This window comes from Hyperoodon ampullatus (genome assembly GCF_949752795.1).
Source record: "Hyperoodon ampullatus genome assembly, chromosome: 3".
NCBI classification, from domain to species: Eukaryota; Metazoa; Chordata; class Mammalia; order Artiodactyla; family Ziphiidae; genus Hyperoodon; species Hyperoodon ampullatus.
Genome location: NC_136916.1, coordinates 94540179 through 94561790, shown reverse-complemented (window position 1 = coordinate 94561790; position 21612 = coordinate 94540179). Strand labels below are relative to the sequence as shown.

The following is a 21612-nucleotide window of genomic DNA, read 5'->3' as shown; positions in this document are numbered from 1 at the left end:
TATCCCAGGACTGAAGACTTCAGAAAGGGTCTTCTCTGCAAGTTCAGGTTCAGTGTCCTGCTGCCGTCCCAGCTCAGGCAAGGCAGCTGGGCCCTGAATTTTGTTTCTTCAAAATCAAGCTACTCACCTCCCTCAAATATTTAAAAGGTCTGCTAGGTCTGATATCTAAAGGATCATAAACACAGAGACCAGACAGATTTTTGCCCTCTTGTCCATAAGGGAGAAAATGTCATTAGAAGGAAATTAAACTACATTTGGCTTTCTTGGGTCAAAACTGATTTGTTCAAAAAAGAACATCATCCAGAATTGAGAATATTGGACAGTGTTCCTGCTTTAGCCAGAGTATATTCTGGGTCACTTTCCTTTTCCACGCCAATCCTTCTTCTTCAGCAGCAATTTCTACCTTATTTGTCATCAAGAAATACGTAAATCATACATCACCTTCACCTAGACCAGCGGTTCTCAACCCTGACTGCGTATCAGGATCAGTTGAGATACCTAAAAATACTGATACCTAGGCCACACCCCAGACTTACAGAGCAGGAAAAGGAAAATCTCAAGCCCTCAGGTAGGTAGGGAGCGCCTACCATCCCCCATACCAAGCTGGACTGGGTGGAAGAGAGAGTGGTTTGTAAACCACTTCTTGCCCTCAAGGAGCTCCCAGTCCAGTTAGAGAAAGAGTCACACACTCCAAACCCAAGGTGCTTGGTATTAAGGAATGTGGGGTAGGGACACATTTCCCAATGGTAATCTGAGGATGTACTCTGTGCTTGACGATTCTGTGCAGTTCTGGCGCTATGGAGACTGGGTGGACGTGGTTATTGATGACTGCCTGCCAACTTACAACAACGAACTGGTTTTCACCAAATCCAACCACCACAATGAGTTCTGGAGCGCTCTGCTGGAGAAGGCTTATGCTAAGTAAGCAGCACTTTAGACTGAGAGGCAGGGCTAGAGGCGAGGAGGTGGACTGCAAGATCCAGCGTGTGTGTGTGTGTGTGTGTGTGTGTGTGTGTGTGTCTTCAACTGTGACACAAAGTCAGAGAAGATCTGGTCCAGGCAGCGGTGATCCTAAGTAAAACCACTAAGAGTAGAAATAAGACGTGTGTAGGAAATCTTTAGCTTTAGCTTCCCATAGTGAGCTCTTTAATCCTGCCTTCTTGGTGGCATTGCGAATCCTAGATGAGCGCATTATATCTTTGGAGCTCAGATCCCAGAGTCTGGCTTGGCTCCACCTCGTGAGCTTGCAATATATTAATAAAGCCATGTTGTCCCTAAACTTAGAAGCCCCACCCCAGCTACTAATGGCTTTAACAGAGCCCTACCTCAGGTTCAGGGTATAGTGGAAAGCATCAGGAAGTGGGAATAGTGGGTTCCATCCCAGTGTTTCTCCTCTCTGTGGCCTTAGCTGGTCACTTAGCCTCTAGAGCTCAGTTTCTCCATTGTGAAGAAAGGGAATCCTAGTACCTATTCCAACAGCTTACAGGCTTGTTGGTGAACTGGATGAGACAACATCACAGGACCCAAGAGTAAAGTTCTGGTGGTAGGGGTACCTGGGTCATGTTTCCTAGAACCCTGTGACCCCAGATTGGTCTTCATCCTCTCTCTAAGGCTCCATGGTTCATATGAAGCCCTGAAAGGTGGGAACACTACAGAGGCCATGGAGGACTTCACAGGAGGAGTAACAGAGTTTTTTGAAATCAAGGATGCTCCCAGAGACATGTACAAGATCATGAAGAAAGCCATCGAGAGGGGCTCCCTCATGGGTTGCTCCATTGATGTAAGTCTAGGGTGTGGGATGCAGGGCAGGAGGCTGCCAACTACTGGGAAGCCTTACCCAGTGACTAGCAGCATAGGGCTTTCCTCTGGGACAGGGTGAATCTACTGTTTTAGGAAGGTGGAACTGGTTCTCAACTTTGAAAATTGGGAATTTTTCAAGGGAGAAGAGTTTGTGGAGATTTTCAATAAAGATATTCAGCAAGGACATTCTAAGCCCTGGAATTTAGGTGGAAATAGGTCCAGAGGCCTATGTCAGTGTAGGCCTCTGTGGCCAGTGTTTTTCAGTCCCAGCATGCCACTATTAAGCTGGCCACACACTTGGCTTATGGACCTGAGCCCACCAGTTCCCTAAGAAAGCCTCCCAGTCATTGAGCTTTGATTGTATCTCTCACTTGGGATACGGGCTTTGTGTTATAATCTGGGAGAAACTCAGCCTGTGCAACAAAGTGGTGTGAACTGAGACCAGAGCCAAGAGTAAGGGAATGGCAGACTGGCCAGGAGACACACCTTTCCTGGGGGCTGCTCAATGTATAATAAATAGTCTTGGCGATTTCCATTGCTGAGGAAGAGCCCCAAGCTAAATTCCTGTCCCTTCCTCTCCTAGTACACCCAGTAGATGGGGAAGCTTGGGAAGATGAGCCAGCATAAAGCACCCATGGATGAACATTTTCTTTCTGCATCACTGTTCTCCATCTTTTCTGCATTCATGCTCTACTTCTCTCTCCTCTTTTCCTTTGTCCCCCCCTTCTTTCTGTCTCCTTCCCTTTCTATCACCCTCCTCTGTTTGCTTTCTCTCCCGCCCCTTCCCCTGCCCTCCCCGTCGGGCCTCAGGATGGCACAAACATGACCTATGGAACCTCTCCTTCTGGTCTGAACATGAGGGACTTGATTGAGCGGATGGTGAGGAATATGAATAACTCGGATCTCAGGGATTCAGACCTCATCCCTGAGGGATGCTCAGATGACAGACCGACCCGGGTGTGTACGCCTCTGATTGTCAGGGCTGACCATCCCTCCCACCTGCATGACCCGGCCCTGTTGTATGTGGTGTCAGACCTTCCTCAGCAGCCAGCACCTCACACACAGGCTCCTCCTGAGGCCTTCCAAGGGTCTGGGTTGGAATAACTTGCCCTCTCCAAGGCTCCTGAGGAAGGTGCGGGAGGCAGCTTTTGGAGGGAATCTCTGTGGGAGGTCCTTCAAACTCCATGGTCCAGGCAGCTTCTCTGATAACGAATTAACATGCAGAAACACAAGAGAGCCTTCATTCATTTTAAAGTACTTCTCTCCTTCTAATTTGTTCATTTTTGTACTCAACACATATTTATTGAGCTCCTACTAGGCACTAGGCACTCTTCTAGCAAACAAAGAGAATTCTCTCCCCCTTGTTTAGGATTCTAGTGAACAAGCAGTCTCCCCCCAACACCCCCGCCCCAGAGCTTATATTCTAGTGCTTTTAGAAGTAATACGCGCCATGGAGTAAAGCAGAAGAAAAATTAAGCTATGTTTTCCCCATCTAAGGATAATAACATTTGGTATACGTCCTTCTAGTATTTTTCTATGCATACTACTAATCTAAATTTTTATTTTAAAATAGCTGTCATACTGTATGCACCTCTTTGCAGCACGCTTTTTTTCAGTTAGCTTTATATTCCTAATGTGGCAATGAGAATTATATTCTTAATGTGTCTCCTCTAACATTTTTTTTTAGTGGCTGCACAATATTCCACCATGCAAATAAGTTATAATTTATCTACCCAATACCTTATTATTGGGAATTTAGATTGTTTTCTTTTTCTGTTCTTGGCTATTATGTTTAAATGTTACGATGAACATCCTATAAGATACATCTTTGTGTCTGTCCATGATGATTTCCTTAGGACAGATGGCCAGCAGTGGAATAGCTAGGTATGCATAAGTAATGCCACAAGAGTCATTTCAAGTGGCTCCGCCACCTTCCCTCCCCCCACCGCCTAGAACTGAGAGATGCACGCATCTCCTGCCGCCCTCCCTTTCTGTTCAGCATGGTCTGGGTCCTATAAAGACTGGAATCTGGAAGAGGCTGAGATGCAAAAAACCCTGGCCCTCCACACACCCCTCACCTTGAAAAGGCCTCCAGGCTGCTGCTCTTAAAGCTGTTATGCTATCAGGCGAAGTGAAGCCACAGAGATCCGTCTAGGGCCCACTGGGCTTTGGTGATCCTACCCCTCTGCCGAGGATCTCTTGTGGCTGCAAATCTCAAATGGAAGAGCTACCCCTGCTCCCTGAGGCACAGTCACGTCTCAGCAGGACTCTCCTCTGGCCTCCTCAGAATTCTCTCCCTGGGCGCTTTGGATTTCTTGAGCGTGTTCTGGGGGTGTGTGGAGGAAGTGAGGGGGTGTGAAGATAAAGGGTTAGACCTACATGTTTCATCTAACCCCCATTTCCCAATCCCTTTCTCTTCCAGGAATAGTCAACCCTGGGTGGGCTCAGGGGAAGGGGAGCCCAATCCAGGGCAGCCTCCATCTGCCCCCACTTCCTCCTCTGCAGGACCCCAAGGGATCCAGAAAGGAGGGCCAGGCACGCTCTCACCCACCTCGCGCCGCAGCTCCATGTCGCTCTCCGACGGTCTGGGGAAACCACTTGTCTGGGCTGCATCTTCTTGGCTCTCTGAAAGGGCTAGTGAGGGCCTTCTCATGGCTGGGAGGCAAATTTCCAGGGCGCGGAGGAGTCCTCGTCCTCGCAGAGCCCAGGACATGAACCAGTGTGAACTTTGTCTCAGGCAGCAACCCCTGACAGGTTGTCTGGTTTTCACTCCACAGACGATTGTTCCAGTTCAGTACGAGACAAGAATGGCCTGCGGGCTGGTCAAAGGCCACGCCTACTCAGTCACTGGGCTGGAGGAGGTGAGCCTGGCGGGGCTCAGCGGGACGGGACTTGAGGGGCTACTTGGTCCTCCCGAAGTCAGGACTTGGCTTTCTGTGTCCCTTCACATCTGTAGAATTTGCCTCCAATCAGGCACGCAGGCCGAGCGCCTGGGGTTGGAGGAGACCACTGGGACTGGTAGGCGGATCTTGCCACAAGATGGTGCTCAGTTTATGTTTGTTTTTAGTGCTAAAGATGGCAATTGCCCCAACATTTCCAAAGAACAAATAGAAAGCACTTTGGTTTTATGAAGTTGATATCATGGGCTCTTGTGTTCCTTGTTTTTCATAGTCAGTTCCAAGGTTTTGCTCCCCCTGGGATGTCTGGCCTTCACTGGGTCACGTCACAGACGGGAACCTTGTCAGGCCCCTTGTGCACAGTTGGGCGAGTTGTGCCCTGTTCACAGAGATGGGCAGAGAGGGGCAGTCATCTGCAGCAGCCCATGCAGCAGACAGGAGAAAGGGCCCCTTTTTCTGATTGATCCATCTGGAAGGGACATTTTCTATAGTTCCTCAGCCAGCAGGGGCATTTTATCTAATTCACACAGAGGCACCTTGTGCTAGCAGAGCCCTACATTATATTCCCTGCCTCCTCTCCCAAAGCTCTGAATGGCCAGATGTTCACTGGGGAAATCACTTCTTAGAAGATGGCAAGGTGGTGGCCAAGCCTGACTCCTGCAGACTCAGCCCTAAGGTTCTGACCCGTCACCCTGCCATTCCACAGGGGACTTGTGATTAGTGTCCTTGACCGGGGCCAGGCATGACAGGCCCCTATACAAGATTCTCTCCCCACTCCCACCCCAGCCCTCAGGGCAAGACAGAAGACCCCCTTTTAGAAAGGGCCCAAAGGGAGAAAGCTTTTTCTCTTTGCTCAAGGCCCTGTACAAGGGTGAGAAAGTGAAGCTGGTGCGGCTGCGGAACCCCTGGGGCCAGGTGGAGTGGAATGGCTCCTGGAGTGACAGGTGGGTGCGGGGACCCCACGAATAGGGGACAACAAGGCCTGGGGCAAGGCAGGGCTGGGTACCGAGCCACAAGAGTACTACAAATGCTTGGTCTAAAATCACCCTTAAAACCAAGGATCCACAGAGGAGAAGAGGGGACGTGGGCTTCAGGAAGGGCTGGGAGCAGAGCCACAGGAACCTGGGGTCCAGAGAGCCTGCTGGTGGCCACTGTCTGGAGAGGAAAGATGGCTAGAAAGCCTGGGCTAGGTCCAGGCAGGAGGGGAGTCTTGATGCAGGGGTCTGGACGGGACAGGTGACTTCCCTCTCGGAATCTCTGTTGCCTTATCTGTAAAATGGGAACAACGTTAGCACCAACCCCATGGGCTGTTATGAGGAGAAAATGCGCTTGTGTCAGGAGAGCGCTTAACCAGTGCTAAGATTTCCTCTCCCTCACTATCCCCATAAAGAGATGCACAGGCCCTTTGCAAGAACTTTACTGCTTATCACTGAGAGCAAGTGACTGGGGGCAGCAAAAACAGCACACCTGGGGAAGCTGTTATGAAGGCTCCAGAATGTTCACAAAGCCTTTATTGTCCCACCCCAATCACTGGCTCCTGACTCCGCCTCTCTGGTTGGAGAGTAGGCCCTGGAGCTCCTTTACTCCCAAGGCGGGAAGCAGGACTCAGCATCTGGGAAGGACCACACGCAGGCTGTGTGTGTCCTTCAGCCCCTGGCTTACTTCAACATACCTCTCATCTCAGGGCACCGTAATTACTGGTTCATTCGGCCATTCATTCACTTAGCAAGTATTCGCTGAGCACCTACTGAATCCCAAGCACAGGTCTAAGCACTGGGGCCCTTCCGTGAGCAGGCAGCCTCGCTTGGTAGACCGATAAGGTGCTGATCCTGGTCTCCTTACCGTTCCCTTCTCTTATCCGTGCGACAAATCCCCAGTTCCTCAGTGTGCAGTATGTGCCAGGCCCCATGCTACTGTCTGGGGACTTAGAAATGAACGCAGAGATTCAGGGCCTGCGCTGTAGGCTTTAAGGTCCAGTGGGAAGTACAGAAAAACACTAATCGTTGAGAGAAATGCTATGGTAAGGGTCACAGAGAGGGAGCCCTTCTCCTGGTCTGGGTGGGACAGGAAGGGAGAAAGTTGCCTGGAGGGAGTGGCATTTGAACTGGGCTCTCTGCTCTGGGAAGGCCCTCGGTGCCCCATCAGTTGTCCACTCCACTGGCCCGAGTCACCCACAGGGACCCTCGCTGTGTCCTCCAGTCTCAGATCTTGGTCTCCGGCCTTAACTCACTTTCTGCCAACACCTCCACTGCAGGGATCACTGACTAGTGGGGCCCAGCCTCAGTCACACAAGGAGACACTCCCCCAACTCGCTGTCACTGTGCCCCTCCTGCTGGTCTCAGGAATCTCCACTTTCCCTCTGGTATACTCTGGTTCCAAGCACTTCCTCAATCCCTTACCTCTCCAAACTAGTTTAGTTTCATTCTCCTCCACATGCCTGAAATACAAATGTGCTTTATTTCCTCCTTCTTTGGGAGAAAGAGTGTGTAAAACTGCCCAGGCTTTTAAAACACAAAACTGGAATGTTTCGTGGGGCGGCAGGAGGAAGGAGAAGTTTACATGTTTGGTCTTTCTCTCAGTAACTCAGACAGCTACTTATTAGATGACGGGTCTGTTCTAAAAGTTTTGCATGTGTTATTTCATTTCTTGCTCATCACAGCCCTGTGAGTAGGTGATATAATCATTCCCCTTTTGCAGTTGAGAAAACAGAAGCTGAGAGGGGTGAAGTGACTTGCCCAAGGTTACAGCTAGTACTGGTATGATTAAATTGAAATCCCAGTTTACCTATTTCCAGAGCCCAACTCCTAACTTTAAAGTGTGAGGAATGGTAAAAGATTCAGCCAGAGAAGAGTCAAGCCCTTATAAACCATTCAAAAAGTGTGGTCTTAATCCTGAGGATGGTGGGAAGCAATTATTGGGTTTTGCACTGAGGGTATCAGATCAGATTTGCATTTCGATGGTTCACACTGGCTGCAGTTTGGAGATGACCTATTCTCTGAACTTATTCATATTTCTCTGACACCTCCTGTCCCAACTCACACCAGGCCTTCCCTTTCTTTTTCCTTCCCTTTCTTTTTCCTTCCCTAACTCCTCCACTCTCCCTCCAGTTGGAAGAACTGGAGCTTTGTGGACAAGAACGAGAAGGCCCGTCTGCAACACCAGGTCACGGAGGATGGAGAGTTCTGGTGAGTCCAGGACCCAAGAGGACCCTGCAGGGTAAGGGACGGGGTGGGAGCTAAAATCTCAAGCCTCCATCCCCGGACAGAGGCCGTCAGATTCCAGCCCTTGGGACATCTGGGCCCTGTTCTCCAAATCCAGAGACCCAGCAAGACTGAGGTTTTGAGAGGAGCCCAAGAGTCATGGTGATGACTGAGCCCAGGACCGGGCCAGCACGCTGTGGCTCCCACCGCTCTGTGCCCCTCCACCGATGCACGCTGCTCCAGCCACTCGCTCCCTCCTGGCCTCCGCAGGGCTGTTTCCTGAGCCGAGGAAGCTCTACTTACTCTGCTCAGTCAATGCCCCCCGCACCCTCACCCTCACTCAGATCATTTCTACTCAGCCTTCAAGTCTCAGATTAAAGGGAACTTTCTTCAGGATCCCCTTGTTCTCCTCAGGATTGGGATTAATTTCTCTGTGATACTCATCACCTTTACAATTGCTTGCTTCATCGTCTGTCCTTCCCCAACTATCTCTCTTTCCCCTGGCCCAGCGCCTGAGCCCGGTGGAGGGGCACACAGTAACACTTTGGAGAACTGAATTGCTGCCGAGCTCTCCCATCAAGAACACATGAGTTTGAGTCGTTATTGCAAAGGACACATCAGAACTGACAGTACTGACCCTAAAAAGGAAGGCCAGGGTCCTCTCTAGGATCATGACCAAGTGGCTCTGGACTATTTCATTGTGCTGTGTTAGCCCTGGAGTCTTACCTTTCCCAGCCTCCCATATGGGTCTCTCTCCTCTTCCAACCTCTCAGGATGTCCTATGACGATTTCATCTACCATTTCACAAAGCTGGAGATCTGCAACCTCACAGCTGATGCCCTGGAGTCCGACAGGCTTCAGACTTGGACAGTGTCCGTGAACGAGGGCCGCTGGGTGAGGGGCTGCTCTGCTGGAGGCTGCCGCAACTTCCCAGGTGGGAGATGCTCTGGATGGGGGAAGGGTCCAAGCAGAACAAGTTCCAGGTAGAAGAGTATTAAGTAGCATTTGCTGAGAGTCTACGAAGTCCCAGACACACATTATCTTATGAAACTGTCCCCATTTTACTGAGAAGGACACCTCCATGCTGAGGAGTTTGCATTAAGGAGCTGGTAACAACCTTTAAGCAGGTTATTATGTCAGAACAGGACTGTGTTCATAACGCTGAGGATGGGACTGGAGGACTGAGTTAGCAGCTTCTGCAAGGATTCAAGCCAGAGATGAGGAAAGCCTAGGCCAAGTCAGGAGCAGCAGAGATGCGGGGGGATGGGGCAGGTTGAGGGGAGGGAATACTGGGTGATGTGGAGAAGGAAGAACAACTTCAAGATTCCCACTCTGGGGGCCTGAGTACATGGTGCCAGGGAGGTAACATGAAACACACAAGAGAAAAACAATCGGTGAAATTTTTTGTTTGTTTTTTTGGATGGAGTTGGTTGTGGGAGGGGAGGGGAGGGAGGGGAGTTTACTTTGGGACATGGGAAGTCTGAGGCACCTGTAAATATCCAGGTGAATATGTGTGATAGAGAACTGGATGCACAGATAAGAATGGTACTTGACTCTACGATAGGGACTCAATATAGATTTGTGGAAGGAAGGAAGAAAGGATGGAAAGAAGAGAAGAAGGAAAGGAGGGAAGAAGGGAGGAAGGGATGAAGGGAGGGAGGAAGAAAAAAAGAAAGATAAAAGGGACAAAGGGAGAGAGTCAAAAAGAGAGATTGAGGGCCTCCCTGGTGGCGCAGTGGTTGAGAGTCCGCCTGCCGATGCAGGGGATACGGGTTCGTGCCCCGGTCTGGGAGGATCCCATATGCCGCGGAGCGGCTGGGCCCGTGAGCCATGGCTGCTGAGCCTGCGCATGCGGAGCCTGTGCTCCGCAACGGGAGAGGCCACAACAGTGAGAGGCCCGCGTACCGCAAAAAAAAAAAAAAAAAAAAAAAAAGAGAGATTGAGGTTGGGATCTGCAGCTCAAGTGTCACCAGCGTGCAGGGAGCAGTTGGGAGTTGATAAGACAGCCTAGGGAGGTAGAAAGATGGGTTGAGAGAAGAGGCCTAGGACAAAATCCCAGGGACCAACAACACTGACGAGGCAGGTGAGGAAAGTGAAACCATCAGCAAAGACAGAGAATGAAAGTTCAGAGAGGAAGGAGGAGCCACACAGGCATCAGCGCAGCTCCATCTGTATAAAGGTGTAAAGGCTACCCCACACACACCAAATAATTAGACAAATGCCTGGATCATTTTTTTTCTGTACATATTTGAACACCTAGGTGTGGTGGAAGAGATAAATAGGTTCCCTCTGTCTCATCTCCCGTCCTGCCTTGTCTCTGAGAGGCAATTGTACACTGAATGTACAATTCCTTTCTGCGGGGCACAGACACTTTCTGGACCAACCCTCAGTACCGTCTGAAGCTCCTGGAGGAGGACGACGACCCTGACGAGTCCGAGGTGATCTGCAGCTTCCTGGTGGCCCTGATGCAGAAGAACCGGCGGAAGGACCGGAAGCTGGGGGCCAACCTCTTCACCATCGGCTTCGCCATCTACGAGGTGCGCCGTCCCTGATCAGCTTCAGACCACCTTTTCAGGAAGGAGGTTTTCAGGGGGCGTCCCAAGGGGTCCCCCGGCTTCCCCAATACCCATGACCCCCCCCCCCAAACTCCTGATATCGGGCCCACTTGTGTCAGAACCTCTTAGAAGTTTGTAACGAGTGGAAAAAAAAACCCGTCTAGGGGAGGTGGAGGGGCGCCAGGGCTCTCCAGGTAGGTACACGGGGAGTCAGACCCCTGCATTTGCTCTATGATGGCTAGCATGCCCTTTTGGCAAGCTTTCCATCCCCATTCAGATCTGAAATCACAGAATCTGAGCACCTTCCTTTTCTGTTTCTCCCCAAGGTTCCCAAAGAGGTATAGAAGTGGAGCAGCCAGCAGTGCGTGCAGCGTTACCCGGGGGCCTGTGTCCACCTGTGGCACATCGGGGAGCCTCCTGTGGGGTTTGTGGGCAGGACTACAATAGGAGAGGGCCTTGCCCTCATTACTCAACTCCAGAGCCAGGGCCTCAGGGTACTGCATGGCCTCCTGACCACGGCCCCTACAATGTGCCCTTTCACCCCTCCCGCCAGAGACCGTCGCACACTCACACACTCGCTCACACTCACACACAGGGTCACACAGACACATTCTGAGGCTGACTGCCCTCTTTGGGGTGGAGGGATCGCCTCCCTCAGACCCCAGCCACAGCTCCCCCTGCCTCCTTGGGGTCCTTCCCCAGCCTAGAGGTGATTTGGAGCTAAGCAGCGGCAGTTCTGGTAAGTGGCCCTGAGTGGGGGATGCCAGAGTCGACACTCACTTCTGGATCAGAACAGAAAAGGAAGGGGATATGGATGGAGTACGGAGCTCCAGGGATGTTGAACTATTCGAGGCCTTAGGAATCAGAAGTCGGGAGGTCATGACTGTGAAATGGGTGACCAGGGAATCGGCAAGGAGGACTCCCTGGAGGAGGACTGAGCAGGACAGAGTGTCCCTCCCGAGGGGCTCAGGTCCCTTGGGCTCTTCTCTCCCTCAGATGCATGGGAACAAGCAGCACCTGCAGAAGGACTTCTTCCTGTACAACGCCTCCAAGGCCAGGAGCAAAACCTACATCAACATGCGGGAGGTGTCTGAGCGCTTCCGCCTGCCTCCCAGCGAGTACGTCATTGTGCCCTCCACCTATGAGCCCCACCAGGAGGGGGAATTCATCCTCCGGGTCTTCTCTGAGAAGAGGAACCTCTCTGAGTGAGTCCCAGCCTGGCTTTTCCCCCTAAGAGCCCACATGGCCCATTCCAGAGATTAGAGGTGTGAGGCAGCTGGACAGGTCTCCTCCAGGAGACCTGGGATATGCTGACCAGGCTGTACCTCTTCCCCTGTTCCCAAGCCACTGGCCACTTCTCCCCTACATCTATCCACCCCACAGATAGTTATCGAGCACCTGCTATGTCCCAGGCACTCTTCCTCTAGGCACTGAGGATACAGCAGTGAGTTAAACAGAAGGAAATCCCTGCCCTCATGGAGCTTAACATTCTAGCATGAGACGACAATGTACAGGAAAAAGTATACAGAGTATATTAGATTTAGATAAGTGATAAGGAGAAAAAATAAAGTGGGAAGAGGGATAGGAGCAGTTGGGTTGATTGAACTTTTAGGATTAGGATGACCAAGGAGGGCAGCAAGGCCACATCCTGCCCTCTTGGTCAGATGAGTTCATAGGTCCTGCCACTTTGACCTCTGTCCCTAAAAGAAGCACAAGGTCCATGGATAGGTGGCTGGGTAATGCACTCGGGGAAATCTGGACAAAGCCAACAAGAAGCCCTGTGTCTGCACTTGGCTGCAGGGAATGATACCTGTGGTGGAGGAAGTTAGTTCCTGGGGTTCTCTTGAGGTCAGTGCCAACTTGACTCTGAGAAGCCAGGTGACCTGAGCAAATCCCCTCTGTGCTTCCTACTTACTCCTGGTGACACTGAGATACCCTCATGTTTGTGTTCCTCACAGGGGAGTTGAGAACACAATCTCCGTGGATCGGCCAGTGGTAAGTGGTTTGGCTCTTACGTGTGAGAAGGCCCAGGGCACAGGTGGGTGATGGAGGGGAGAGTGGGTATCAGCAGAGGGACGTGGGAGTCTGGGGTGTGCAGAGCAATTGCTCCGTGTTACTGCAACTTCTTTGTGGCATGGCCTGAAGTCATGAGACTTACGTCCTGGGGATATTTAGTTAGTCCAGGGGCTAGAAGGACAGAAGAGAGTCCTAGAAGGAGAAGCAGTTTGAACAATTAGGGGGAGGGATCAAGGCCACAGGACGGGATGACAACAGCAGCAGCCAGCTCTGGATTCTGAGTTAGAATCTCACATAGAAAAAAACCAGCTCTACACTGGCTCTGGAGTCAGCGTCAAAACCCGGGTCCTCCACCTGCCAGCTCTGTGACCTAGACAAGTTATGTAACTCCTCTGACTCAGTTTCCTACTCTGTAAAATAGGGATGGTAATATGTGCCTTGCAAGGCTTTTGTGAGCTTTGAATCAATGAGATCATGTACATGAAGGGTCTGGCAAAGCACGGGCCCTTAAATGGTGATTATTGTTCACGTGTTTTACATCTTACAAGGTACTTCTCACATGTGTCATCTCACTTGATCCTTGCAAGTTTTCTGAGATGTAATAATAAGGTCATTCTCCCTGATTTTCAAGTAAGGAAGCAGAGGCTCAGTGGGGTTAAATGGCTCCCTTGAATTCACAGAGCTTGTAAATGGCAAGGCTGGAACTCACATCCAGATTCTCTGAGCCCAGACTCAGGCTCTCTCCCTCATCCCATGCCAAGGCCTGTCCCCGCCAGGGTGGGAGGCCCAGGGTTAGATACACAGAGCTGGTGTGTGTTGGGGTCTCCTTGTGTTGAGGAGTCTTGTGACTGCCTTGGACTTTGGGCTCTGGCCCAAATAAATTGTCCCTTGTGTTCTGTGGGTGTCCCCTGGGCCAATAAGCAGACAGCAAATGCCCCACTGAGTTGTCTTCTGGGTAGTGACACTCGTGGTTCTAATCCTGACCCTGTGCTAGTGGCAGATCTCCAAGTGCCTTCTGAATTATCACAGATGTTGGTTTTAGTTTTAAGTGCATTTGGTGCTAGTCTCATCTTTTGAATGTCAGTAATCGGTGTATTTATCAGACGTTGCAAACTCAAAAGCTTACGGGGACTGGCATTTCACCTACCTGAGTGGAGCAGGCAGGCATGGGGGTTTTGGTGTCCCTACACTGGTATATTTGCCTGTAGTTCTCAACTGACACTTGGTTTCAGTGTCGGAGAGACAACTGGTGTGGTGGTGTCTGCAGCAATCTGGAGGGTGCAGAGAGCTGCTGCTCCCAGCTCCCTGGATTGCTGTCACAGGGGGTCACAGGCCCGTGCAGCCTGCCAGACCTTCTAATTTTACCAAAAAAACAAAACCCAAAACTCTGTAAGTCAAATAAAATTCATTTTCAGGCCAGTTTGGGTGAGCCACTTTTTTTGGTGTTTTAGTAACCAACTTCATTAAAAAATACAAAACATCTGCCAGAAGATCCCCTTCCTTGGCCATGTCCAATAGCAGAGTGGACTATAGAAGCAAAGCCATAGCAGCCGCCAGTCTCTGGGCCTGGAGAATTCTCTTCTCCTTTCACCCTCCAGTCCCATTTGGCTCCATGTGACCTGGATTTCTGGACCCTGGAACCTCACCCCACACTGAGGACCAGGTCACAGGGAAGCCAAAAGCCACTGGGTTTTCTGGGAACTTGCTTTTCACTTATTCTGCATTTATTATTTCCTTTCCTTGTGCAGAAGAAGAAAAAAACCAAGGTGGGTGTAAGAGGGTGAGTGGGCAGAGAGCACGGCGTGTGTGTGCGCATGAGCATGCGTGCACTGGACTTGCCCCCTCCCCCCAGCCCTCCACCTCCTTGCCTGAGCTCCTGTGGCATCTGTGGGTACACAGCAACGATAGCTAACGCTTGCCGAGCAGAGGCTACGTGCCAGGCACTCTTCTAGGTGTTTTCCATGGATTCTCTCAACCCTCACAGCAACTCTATCAGATTGGTACAGGCAGACCTCGGAGATATTGCAGGTTCAGTTCCAGAGCAGCACATTAAAGCGAGTATCGGAATAAAGCAAGTCACACGAATTTTCTGGTTTCCCAGTGCATATAAAAGTTATGTGTACACTATACTGTAGTCTATTAAATGTGCAACAGTATTAAAACTAAAAAAAAAGTACATACCTTAATTAAAAATACTTTATTGCTAAAAAATGCTAATCATCATCTGAGCCTTCAGCAAGTCACAGTAGTAACATCAAAGATCACTGGCTGCAGACCACCATAACAAATAACATAATAATGAAAAAGTTTGAAATACTGCAGGGATTACCAAAATGATACAGAGACACAAAATGAGCAAATGCTGTTGGGAAAATGGCACCGATAGACTTGCTCAACACGGGGTTGCCACAAACCTTCCATTTGTAAAAAGCGCAGTATTTGCAAAGCACAATATAACAAGGTATGCCTGTACTACTATTATCTCCATTTTCAAAGGAAGAAAAGGTACAGGCAGATTGACGAACTTGCCCAAGACCACACAGCCAGTAAGTGGCAGAGCCAGCCCTTGGAACCAGGAGGTCTGGCTCTGCAGTCTGTGCTCTGAACCACCATGTTATATTGCCCGCTCAGAAGAGGGAGGGAGAGGATGGCCCTCCAGTGAAAATGGGCCTGACATGGAGGTCCTGCAAAAGCCAGAAGGAGCACCTCTTCTTTCTCAGACACCGGTTTGGCTAAGCTAAGCAAGGCTTGATTCTTGTGGGTAATGGCAATGGGTTCTGTTCCTCAAGGGACAGTGAGAGAGTTGTGTGAGGATTTCCATGGAGAGTGAGGGCCTTGTGATGCCAGCTGCCTGCTCTGCAGACAGGATGGCTCCTTCTCCCCCCTCTATTTCCCTGCCTGCTCCCCACTCCTCCTTTTTTCTTAGCTTTCTGGGCAAGGGGTGGTGAGGACGCCCAGAGGGGCTGTCACTGCCAGGGCTCTTGTTCCAGGTGAAGCCTGTTGCAAATCCCCTCCTAGACAGTGACCTCTCTCTCTGAACTAAGCCCCCCTAAGTCATGGGCCCTGATGGACTCTGCTGTGCGTGTCCAGATGGCAAAGGGGAAAGGGGAAGAGAAGCTTCACTGGCACAGCCCCAGAGGAGCTGCTCAACGTGACTGGTTTAAAGGGGGAGAAATGAGGAGAGCTACCTGGGCAGCTTCCCCTCCTGGGGTCTTAAGGAATAGTCCCTCCTGGGTGTCCTGGTTAAGACCACTTTGCTGTAAGAACACCATCACTAAAGGTGACCATGTGTGCTAAGATAAGAGCATCTCAGGGGCCTCAGATGAAAGCCTCCATCTGAGACCGAGGTCACTGTTTCCCTTGTGTGGTTTTGCAACTCGAGATTACAGTTGTAATCAACCCCATCCTTGCTCCATTCACCCCGTAACTTCCCCATAGTCTTCAGGGTGGTAGTGCCTACAATAATGGTGCCCCTTTTAGAATTCTGGTTTGACCACCCAGAGTGCCATCCAGAAATGACTGACCTTTGGGCATCCTCAAGCCCACGGAGCAGTAGCCATAGGCTATCAGACAAGGTTTGGTGTTAGTGTTCATGAGAGCGTCTGGAAGGATCCGTCACAGGGGTCCTCCAAGCACTGGTGCTGATGCAGACCAGAGCTGAGATTCATCAAGCACCTAAGCACCTAACACTGCATGTTAAGGCACTGTGCTGGGGGTAAAATATACATTGTTTTCATTACAACAGTATCTACAAGGTAGGTGCTGTTATGATTCCCCTTTTATAGATGAGGATAAAGACTCAGAAGTACTTGCCTAAGGACACACAACTAATAGAACTGGAAATCATATTTGTCTGCTCCAAAACCCATGTTTCTTGCCCTCAGCTCTCTGGTGCAGGCCCCTTGTACTCCATTGCCTGTGTTGCCCAGACCCACACTTGGGCCCCAAGATGTGTGCCTGGCAGGGGTGCCCCACGGCCACACCATGTCCATGGGCACACATCCCCGCTTCAGACTGTGAGCCCCACTTGCTCTGGGATTCCCTACAAGCATCAGTTACTTGAACAAGACCCTTTGCTTGGAAGGCAGAGCAAGCCAAGGTATTTGGGGCCTGCTGGGAGCCAAAGCCGGGGAAGCTCTTTCCATACGTATGTCTGTCCATTTGTGCTGTCCCATACGAACAGTGTGGAAAGGTAAATGGGGACTCAGAGAGCGGTCAGGTTCCATTTCTGCTCTGAGAGACTCTTATTGCCCCCTTGCTCTCTGCACTGCAGCCACCAGCCTAGCCTTTCTCCTCTGGCTTTCCCTGTGGGATGTATACACCAACCAGTACTGGCACAGCATAGCAGCTGCTCTCCACCCTTTTATATCCTCCTCACTTGCATGAGCATGTCTGGCAAATACTCCTTATATTTGTGCAGCATCTTAAATGTTTTTGCAATATAGTTTTACATTCAGTATCCCATGTGATCCCCGTAAGAGCCCAATGAGAAAGGCAAAGCAGGTTTTATCATCCCCATTAATGGATGAGTAAACCGAGTCCAGAGGATATTTCTCAGATGTGAGGGGTACGGCTGGGACGCCAGCCAAGTGTTCTGACCTCACTCACTGACCATGCCATTAATCAGAGTCCTTTTTTCAATGTGTCCTCTGCCGAGTCCTAGAGGTTCCTTGGAGGTGCCTCAGTAGCTGCCACGGTGATGTGGGGACGCTGAGGGAAAAGAGCTCTGCCTTCTTCATCAAGCAGAGAAGTTCTGTTTTTAATGACTTCTGGGGAAATTTAATTTGAACAGGGCTTCCATTTGAAAAAAAAAATCTACAAAATACTTGAAAATCACTGCACTAGATCATGCTGCTTTTAGCATTCTTAGCATTTTCACGTGTACTAACTACCTTGCTTAATCCTCAAAATTCTACCATGAGGAGATAAGGAACTGAAGTCCAGAGAGACTTAGCATCTTTCCCCAAGTCACACAGCTTGTTAGTGGCAGAGATGGAGGTTGAACGGAGGTTCAGGAACTCCCAGCTCTGCTCTTTCCCTTTTCACTGGACAAAGCTGGTCCAGGAGGGAGGCTGCCTCCTTGTGCCCGCTCAGCCAGTAATCCTTGTTTCCTTCCTGACCCCTCCCCACTTCCCTCCTCTCTCCAGCCTATCATCTTCGTTTCAGACAGAGCAAACAGCAACAAGGAGCTGGGTGTGGACCAGGAATCAGAGGAGGGCAAAGACAAAACAAGCCCTGATAAGCAAGCAAAATCCCCACAGGTTTCCGAGCATGTGCATGAATGGGGTAGCCAGCACATAACTGAGGTCTATCCTCTTGGGGTGCATGGGGGTTGGAGGGGCCACAGGGGTGGGGTATCCCTTTAACATCTAGAGGTTTGGGTTTGTCCCACTGACCTTTTCTCTCATCAAGTTCTCCTAAAATTTGGGATGCTGCTTGGGTGAATGTCTTGGGGTTGGCTGCCACAACAAGCTGGTCCTAGGCCTGGGAAGGACAGGCTGAGCCTCCCCGCTGGAGCCCATCCAGCCAGGAAAGAAAGAGGGATGCAAAGCCTATGACAGAAGCAGCTTGAGATGGAACAACTCGTTTCCTGGTGTCACTAACAATGGGGAGGATAAAGAACAGTAGTGGAAAAGGGGGATGACACCAGAAATGGAGTCCTCCAGAGCTCAGGGGACGGTGTTAAAGGGGGGAGAGGTGATCAGATAAAGCTTCCAGGAGGTTATAGACTAAGAGGCAAAAGTACACAGATAAATCCAGGGCTATCTCTACCCTGTAGTGCCCATGCAACGGAGTGGGGAGGGGAGGAGGGTCCTCTGAAGATTTGGCCTTGATGACAGAGGCAGCTGGAGCTATCAGATTGGTCTGGCCCCCTCTGCCCTGCTGGGGCTGGTCTGGTTGGGATGGTCAGGCTCAAAACAGTGGAGGGGGCTCGAGCAGCTGGGGACGGGGGGAGAGAACCAAGAGGGCTGTCTACATGATTGCAGAGCTAGTATACCTCCTCTGGTTAGAATGTCTGAGCTGCGGGGGTATGGAGTGAAGGGTCACTTGGGCCTAGACGATCCTCACTCCAGATCACCAGGGTCAGCCGAAAAAGAAGAGCATTTGCCCTGTACCCAGCTCCTGCTGCCACCTAGGGCTGTTTTAGGCACCTGGCTCCTTCAGTCCAGAAGGAACTTTCCTCTCGGGTCTGCCCATCTCCCTGGTCCTCACCAACCAGTTTTCCTTTGCGCTTCCATAGTCAGAGCCTGGCAGCGCCGACCAGGGAAGTGAGGAACAGCAGCAATTCTGGAACATTTTCAGGCAGATAGCAGGCGATGTGAGTACCTCCAACCCCGACTCCCACAGACACTCCTCTCCTTGATTAATTGCTCAATTTGCCAGCTATTTCATTATGGTTCAGTAGAGGTCATTTTGGCTTTTGGTGGAAACAGGGTGTATGAGTGTAGCACAGAAATCCACAAGTGAAGTCCTCGAGTTTTTGACCAACACACCCACTGGGTGGCTCTGAGCTGCCCACTGCAGTCTGGACAGCCGAGGCTGCAGTGTGTCTTCCCCGGAAGAGCCCCAGCTTCCCGACAGAATAGCCCTGGCAGGGACTTTACAACCATGGACAGCCGGGATTTGTTTTGCAAAGCTTCTGCTCCATCAGTTGCTGTACTCTTGAACAATGACTCTCTTCCCCCTTTCTCCTCAGGACATGGAGATCTGTGCAGATGAGCTCAAGAATATCCTTAACAGAGTTGTGAACAAACGTGAGTGGCTCAGACTCTGTGAGAAACAGGTGGGTGGTGGGGGCAGGGTGTGTGCAGTTATCTGAAAGCAGCTCCTCACTCTTCTCCATACCTCCCAGATAAGGATCTGAAGACACAAGGCTTCACGCTGGAGTCCTGCCGTAGTATGATTGCTCTCATGGACGTATCCTTCCTGCCACCCCTTCCCAAGCCTCTGTCATCAGCCCCTGTGCAGCCTCTGGGGGCTAGGGCAACAAATGAAGTGGGGGGGGGCCCAGTCAAGCAGAGGGGCTCAAATTCATGCCCGAGGAAAGATTTAAGGAGGCCCTGAGTTAGAACTTCCTGGCTGCTGGTCTGAAAGGGGCTGTTGGAGGAGGTACAGTTGGGAAGAACATTGGCCCCTGCTCTTAACCTCAGGCCTGGGATTCTGCCTGGGGCCCTGCCTAACGAAAGTGGTCCCTAGGAGAAAGGTTCCCTGGGTTATAGAGCAGGCATTAATTTTGACTCGGAAAGCATAGAGGTGGGTGTTAAATACCAGGACAGGGCAGAGTGGGATATCCTGGGCAAAGCTCTCCTATAGGGCTACCTTCCCTGCACAGCCGCCTAGAAAGCCCTCTCCCCATCCAGGGGGATTTTGCTATGTGCCCTGTAGCCCTGACTTCCTTCCTCCAGACAGACGGCTCTGGGAGACTGAACCTACAAGAGTTCCATCACCTCTGGAAGAAGATTAAGGCCTGGCAGGTGGGATGAGAGAACCGAAGGTGGGAGTGAGGGAGGGATTGATTCAGAGATTCAGTGTGTGACCTCTGTCCTCAAATTTTTTATTGCCAGAAAATTTTCAAGCACTACGACACAGACCAATCCGGCACCATCAACAGCTACGAGATGCGAAATGCAGTCAATGACGCAGGTGTGGGGAAGAAAGGGGGTGGCCAGGATGCGGACTGGAGCCGGTGGGAGCAGGAATGGGAGGGGAGGATGGGGCCACTTGGGCCCTACTAGAGAAAGGAATGAGAGAGGGCTTCTCGCTTTCCTCTCCCAGGCCCCAGAGTGACCAGGAGGCAGGGGAGATAGCACGCAGGCCTGAGGGCTCCAAGCCTACCCCCATCTCTCCTGTGCTCCCCCCACAGGCTTCCACCTCAACAACCAGCTCTACGACATCATCACCATGCGCTATGCAGACAGGTCCATGAACATCGACTTCGACAGCTTCATCTGCTGCCTCCTCAGGCTGGAGGGCATGTTCAGTAAGTGGACAGCTACCCTTCTGCTCTCTTTGCCCCTCCTGCCCCCTCTCCTGCGGCGACAGCTGTGGTGGCGGGAATCTCCACTAACTGACCTACTGTATGACCTTGGACAAATCCCAATCTACTCTATTCAGATTGAACAAAGGTGAAGGGCCTCTTCAGGCTCAGAATGGGATGGCAAAGGGAGGGTTACTGGTGGTACTCTGCCTGGTAGATTTTTGTGCTGAAGAGCAGCACTTAGCACACGGTCCTGTTAAGGGAAGGTAGAGCAGTGGAGGGGGACTGAGCCTTTAACTGGCCTCTGGCCTGTGCATTCTTCCACACAGGAGCTTTTCATGCATTTGACAAGGATGGTGACGGTATCATCAAACTCAACGTTCTAGAGGTAAAGCCTAATAGAAGCAGTACAATCCCCCTGTACCTTAAAATTCGAGGTAGAGGAATCCATGAGGAAGACTGGACACACTATGCGCTCCTCACTTCCCAACGGTGGTGGAGGGATGGGATGGGAAAGGAACATAAAGGGAAGCTCACGGCTCAGCAGGATGTGGCTCATCGGGAACGTGTACTGGGGGAAGGCTCCAAAGAGGCCTCAGTTCGACAATGACTTTATGCTGGAAAATATGTACCTTCTAGGAGAGATCTGTGGGAAGGATGCAGTAAACTGCTGCTTCTCAGAAAATCTTCCCAGTGTCTGGCATGCTGGGGACTGTCCCTTTCCTCTACCCTGTTAGATCCCTAGGGCTGGGCTCTCTTTTCTTGTTTGCATTCTGATCTTGGGACTTCCTCTTTCAGTGGCTGCAGCTCACCATGTATGCCTGAACCAAGCTGGCCTCATCCAAGGCCATGCAGGATCACTCAGGATTTCAATTTCACCCAACAGAGTTAGAGCCACTTACCTCAAAGGACACAGTAGCTGCACCCCCAGCAGACCTCCAGGCACCGCATCGGTCTTGTTCCTCCTCTACGCACTTCCTTCTCAGCCTCAGGGTATCTGTCCATCTGTCATGCCCAGCCTCACCCTTTAGTTAAGGAATGGGGAAGGGAGAACAACTCTGTCCCTGTGCCACATGGAGGCAAGTGTCTCTGTCTGCCTCAGCTAGCCATGGCCCAGTGACAGCTTTGCTTGGAGTCTGAGTGGCCTCAGCTCTGAAGCAAATACT

The 21612-nt window shown here is 51.0% G+C and overlaps 1 protein-coding gene across 4 annotated transcripts in view; it reads left to right on the top strand.

The window, feature by feature from the left end:
• The window catches only part of CAPN3 (calpain 3), a gene marked incomplete at both ends in the record, with an annotated part of 47691 nt that extends 26420 nt beyond the window's left edge, over positions 1-21271 (top strand). For 2 of the 4 annotated variants that reach the window (XM_079700809.1, XM_079700810.1), the window contains 17 exons: positions 788-921; positions 1612-1780; positions 4578-4661; positions 5556-5641; positions 7805-7882; positions 8671-8831; positions 10265-10434; positions 11449-11657; positions 12411-12447; positions 18710-18787; positions 19166-19223; positions 19322-19386; positions 19875-19943; positions 20034-20112; positions 20333-20449; positions 20776-20834; positions 21245-21271. In XM_079700809.1, the coding sequence (XP_079556935.1) occupies positions 788-921; positions 1612-1780; positions 4578-4661; positions 5556-5641; positions 7805-7882; positions 8671-8831; positions 10265-10434; positions 11449-11657; positions 12411-12447; positions 18710-18787; positions 19166-19223; positions 19322-19386; positions 19875-19943; positions 20034-20112; positions 20333-20449; positions 20776-20834; positions 21245-21271 (1680 nt within the window). Of the gene's footprint in view, positions 1-787; positions 922-1611; positions 1781-2610; positions 2758-4577; positions 4662-5555; positions 5642-7804; positions 7883-8670; positions 8832-10264; positions 10435-11448; positions 11658-12410; positions 12448-14216; positions 14235-17615; positions 17730-18709; positions 18788-19165; positions 19224-19321; positions 19387-19874; positions 19944-20033; positions 20113-20332; positions 20450-20775; positions 20835-21244 lie in introns of all 4 variants that reach the window. The other 2 variants (XM_079700808.1, XM_079700807.1) reach the window with 2 other exon arrangements.
• Between the last annotated feature and the right edge of the window lie 341 nt (positions 21272-21612).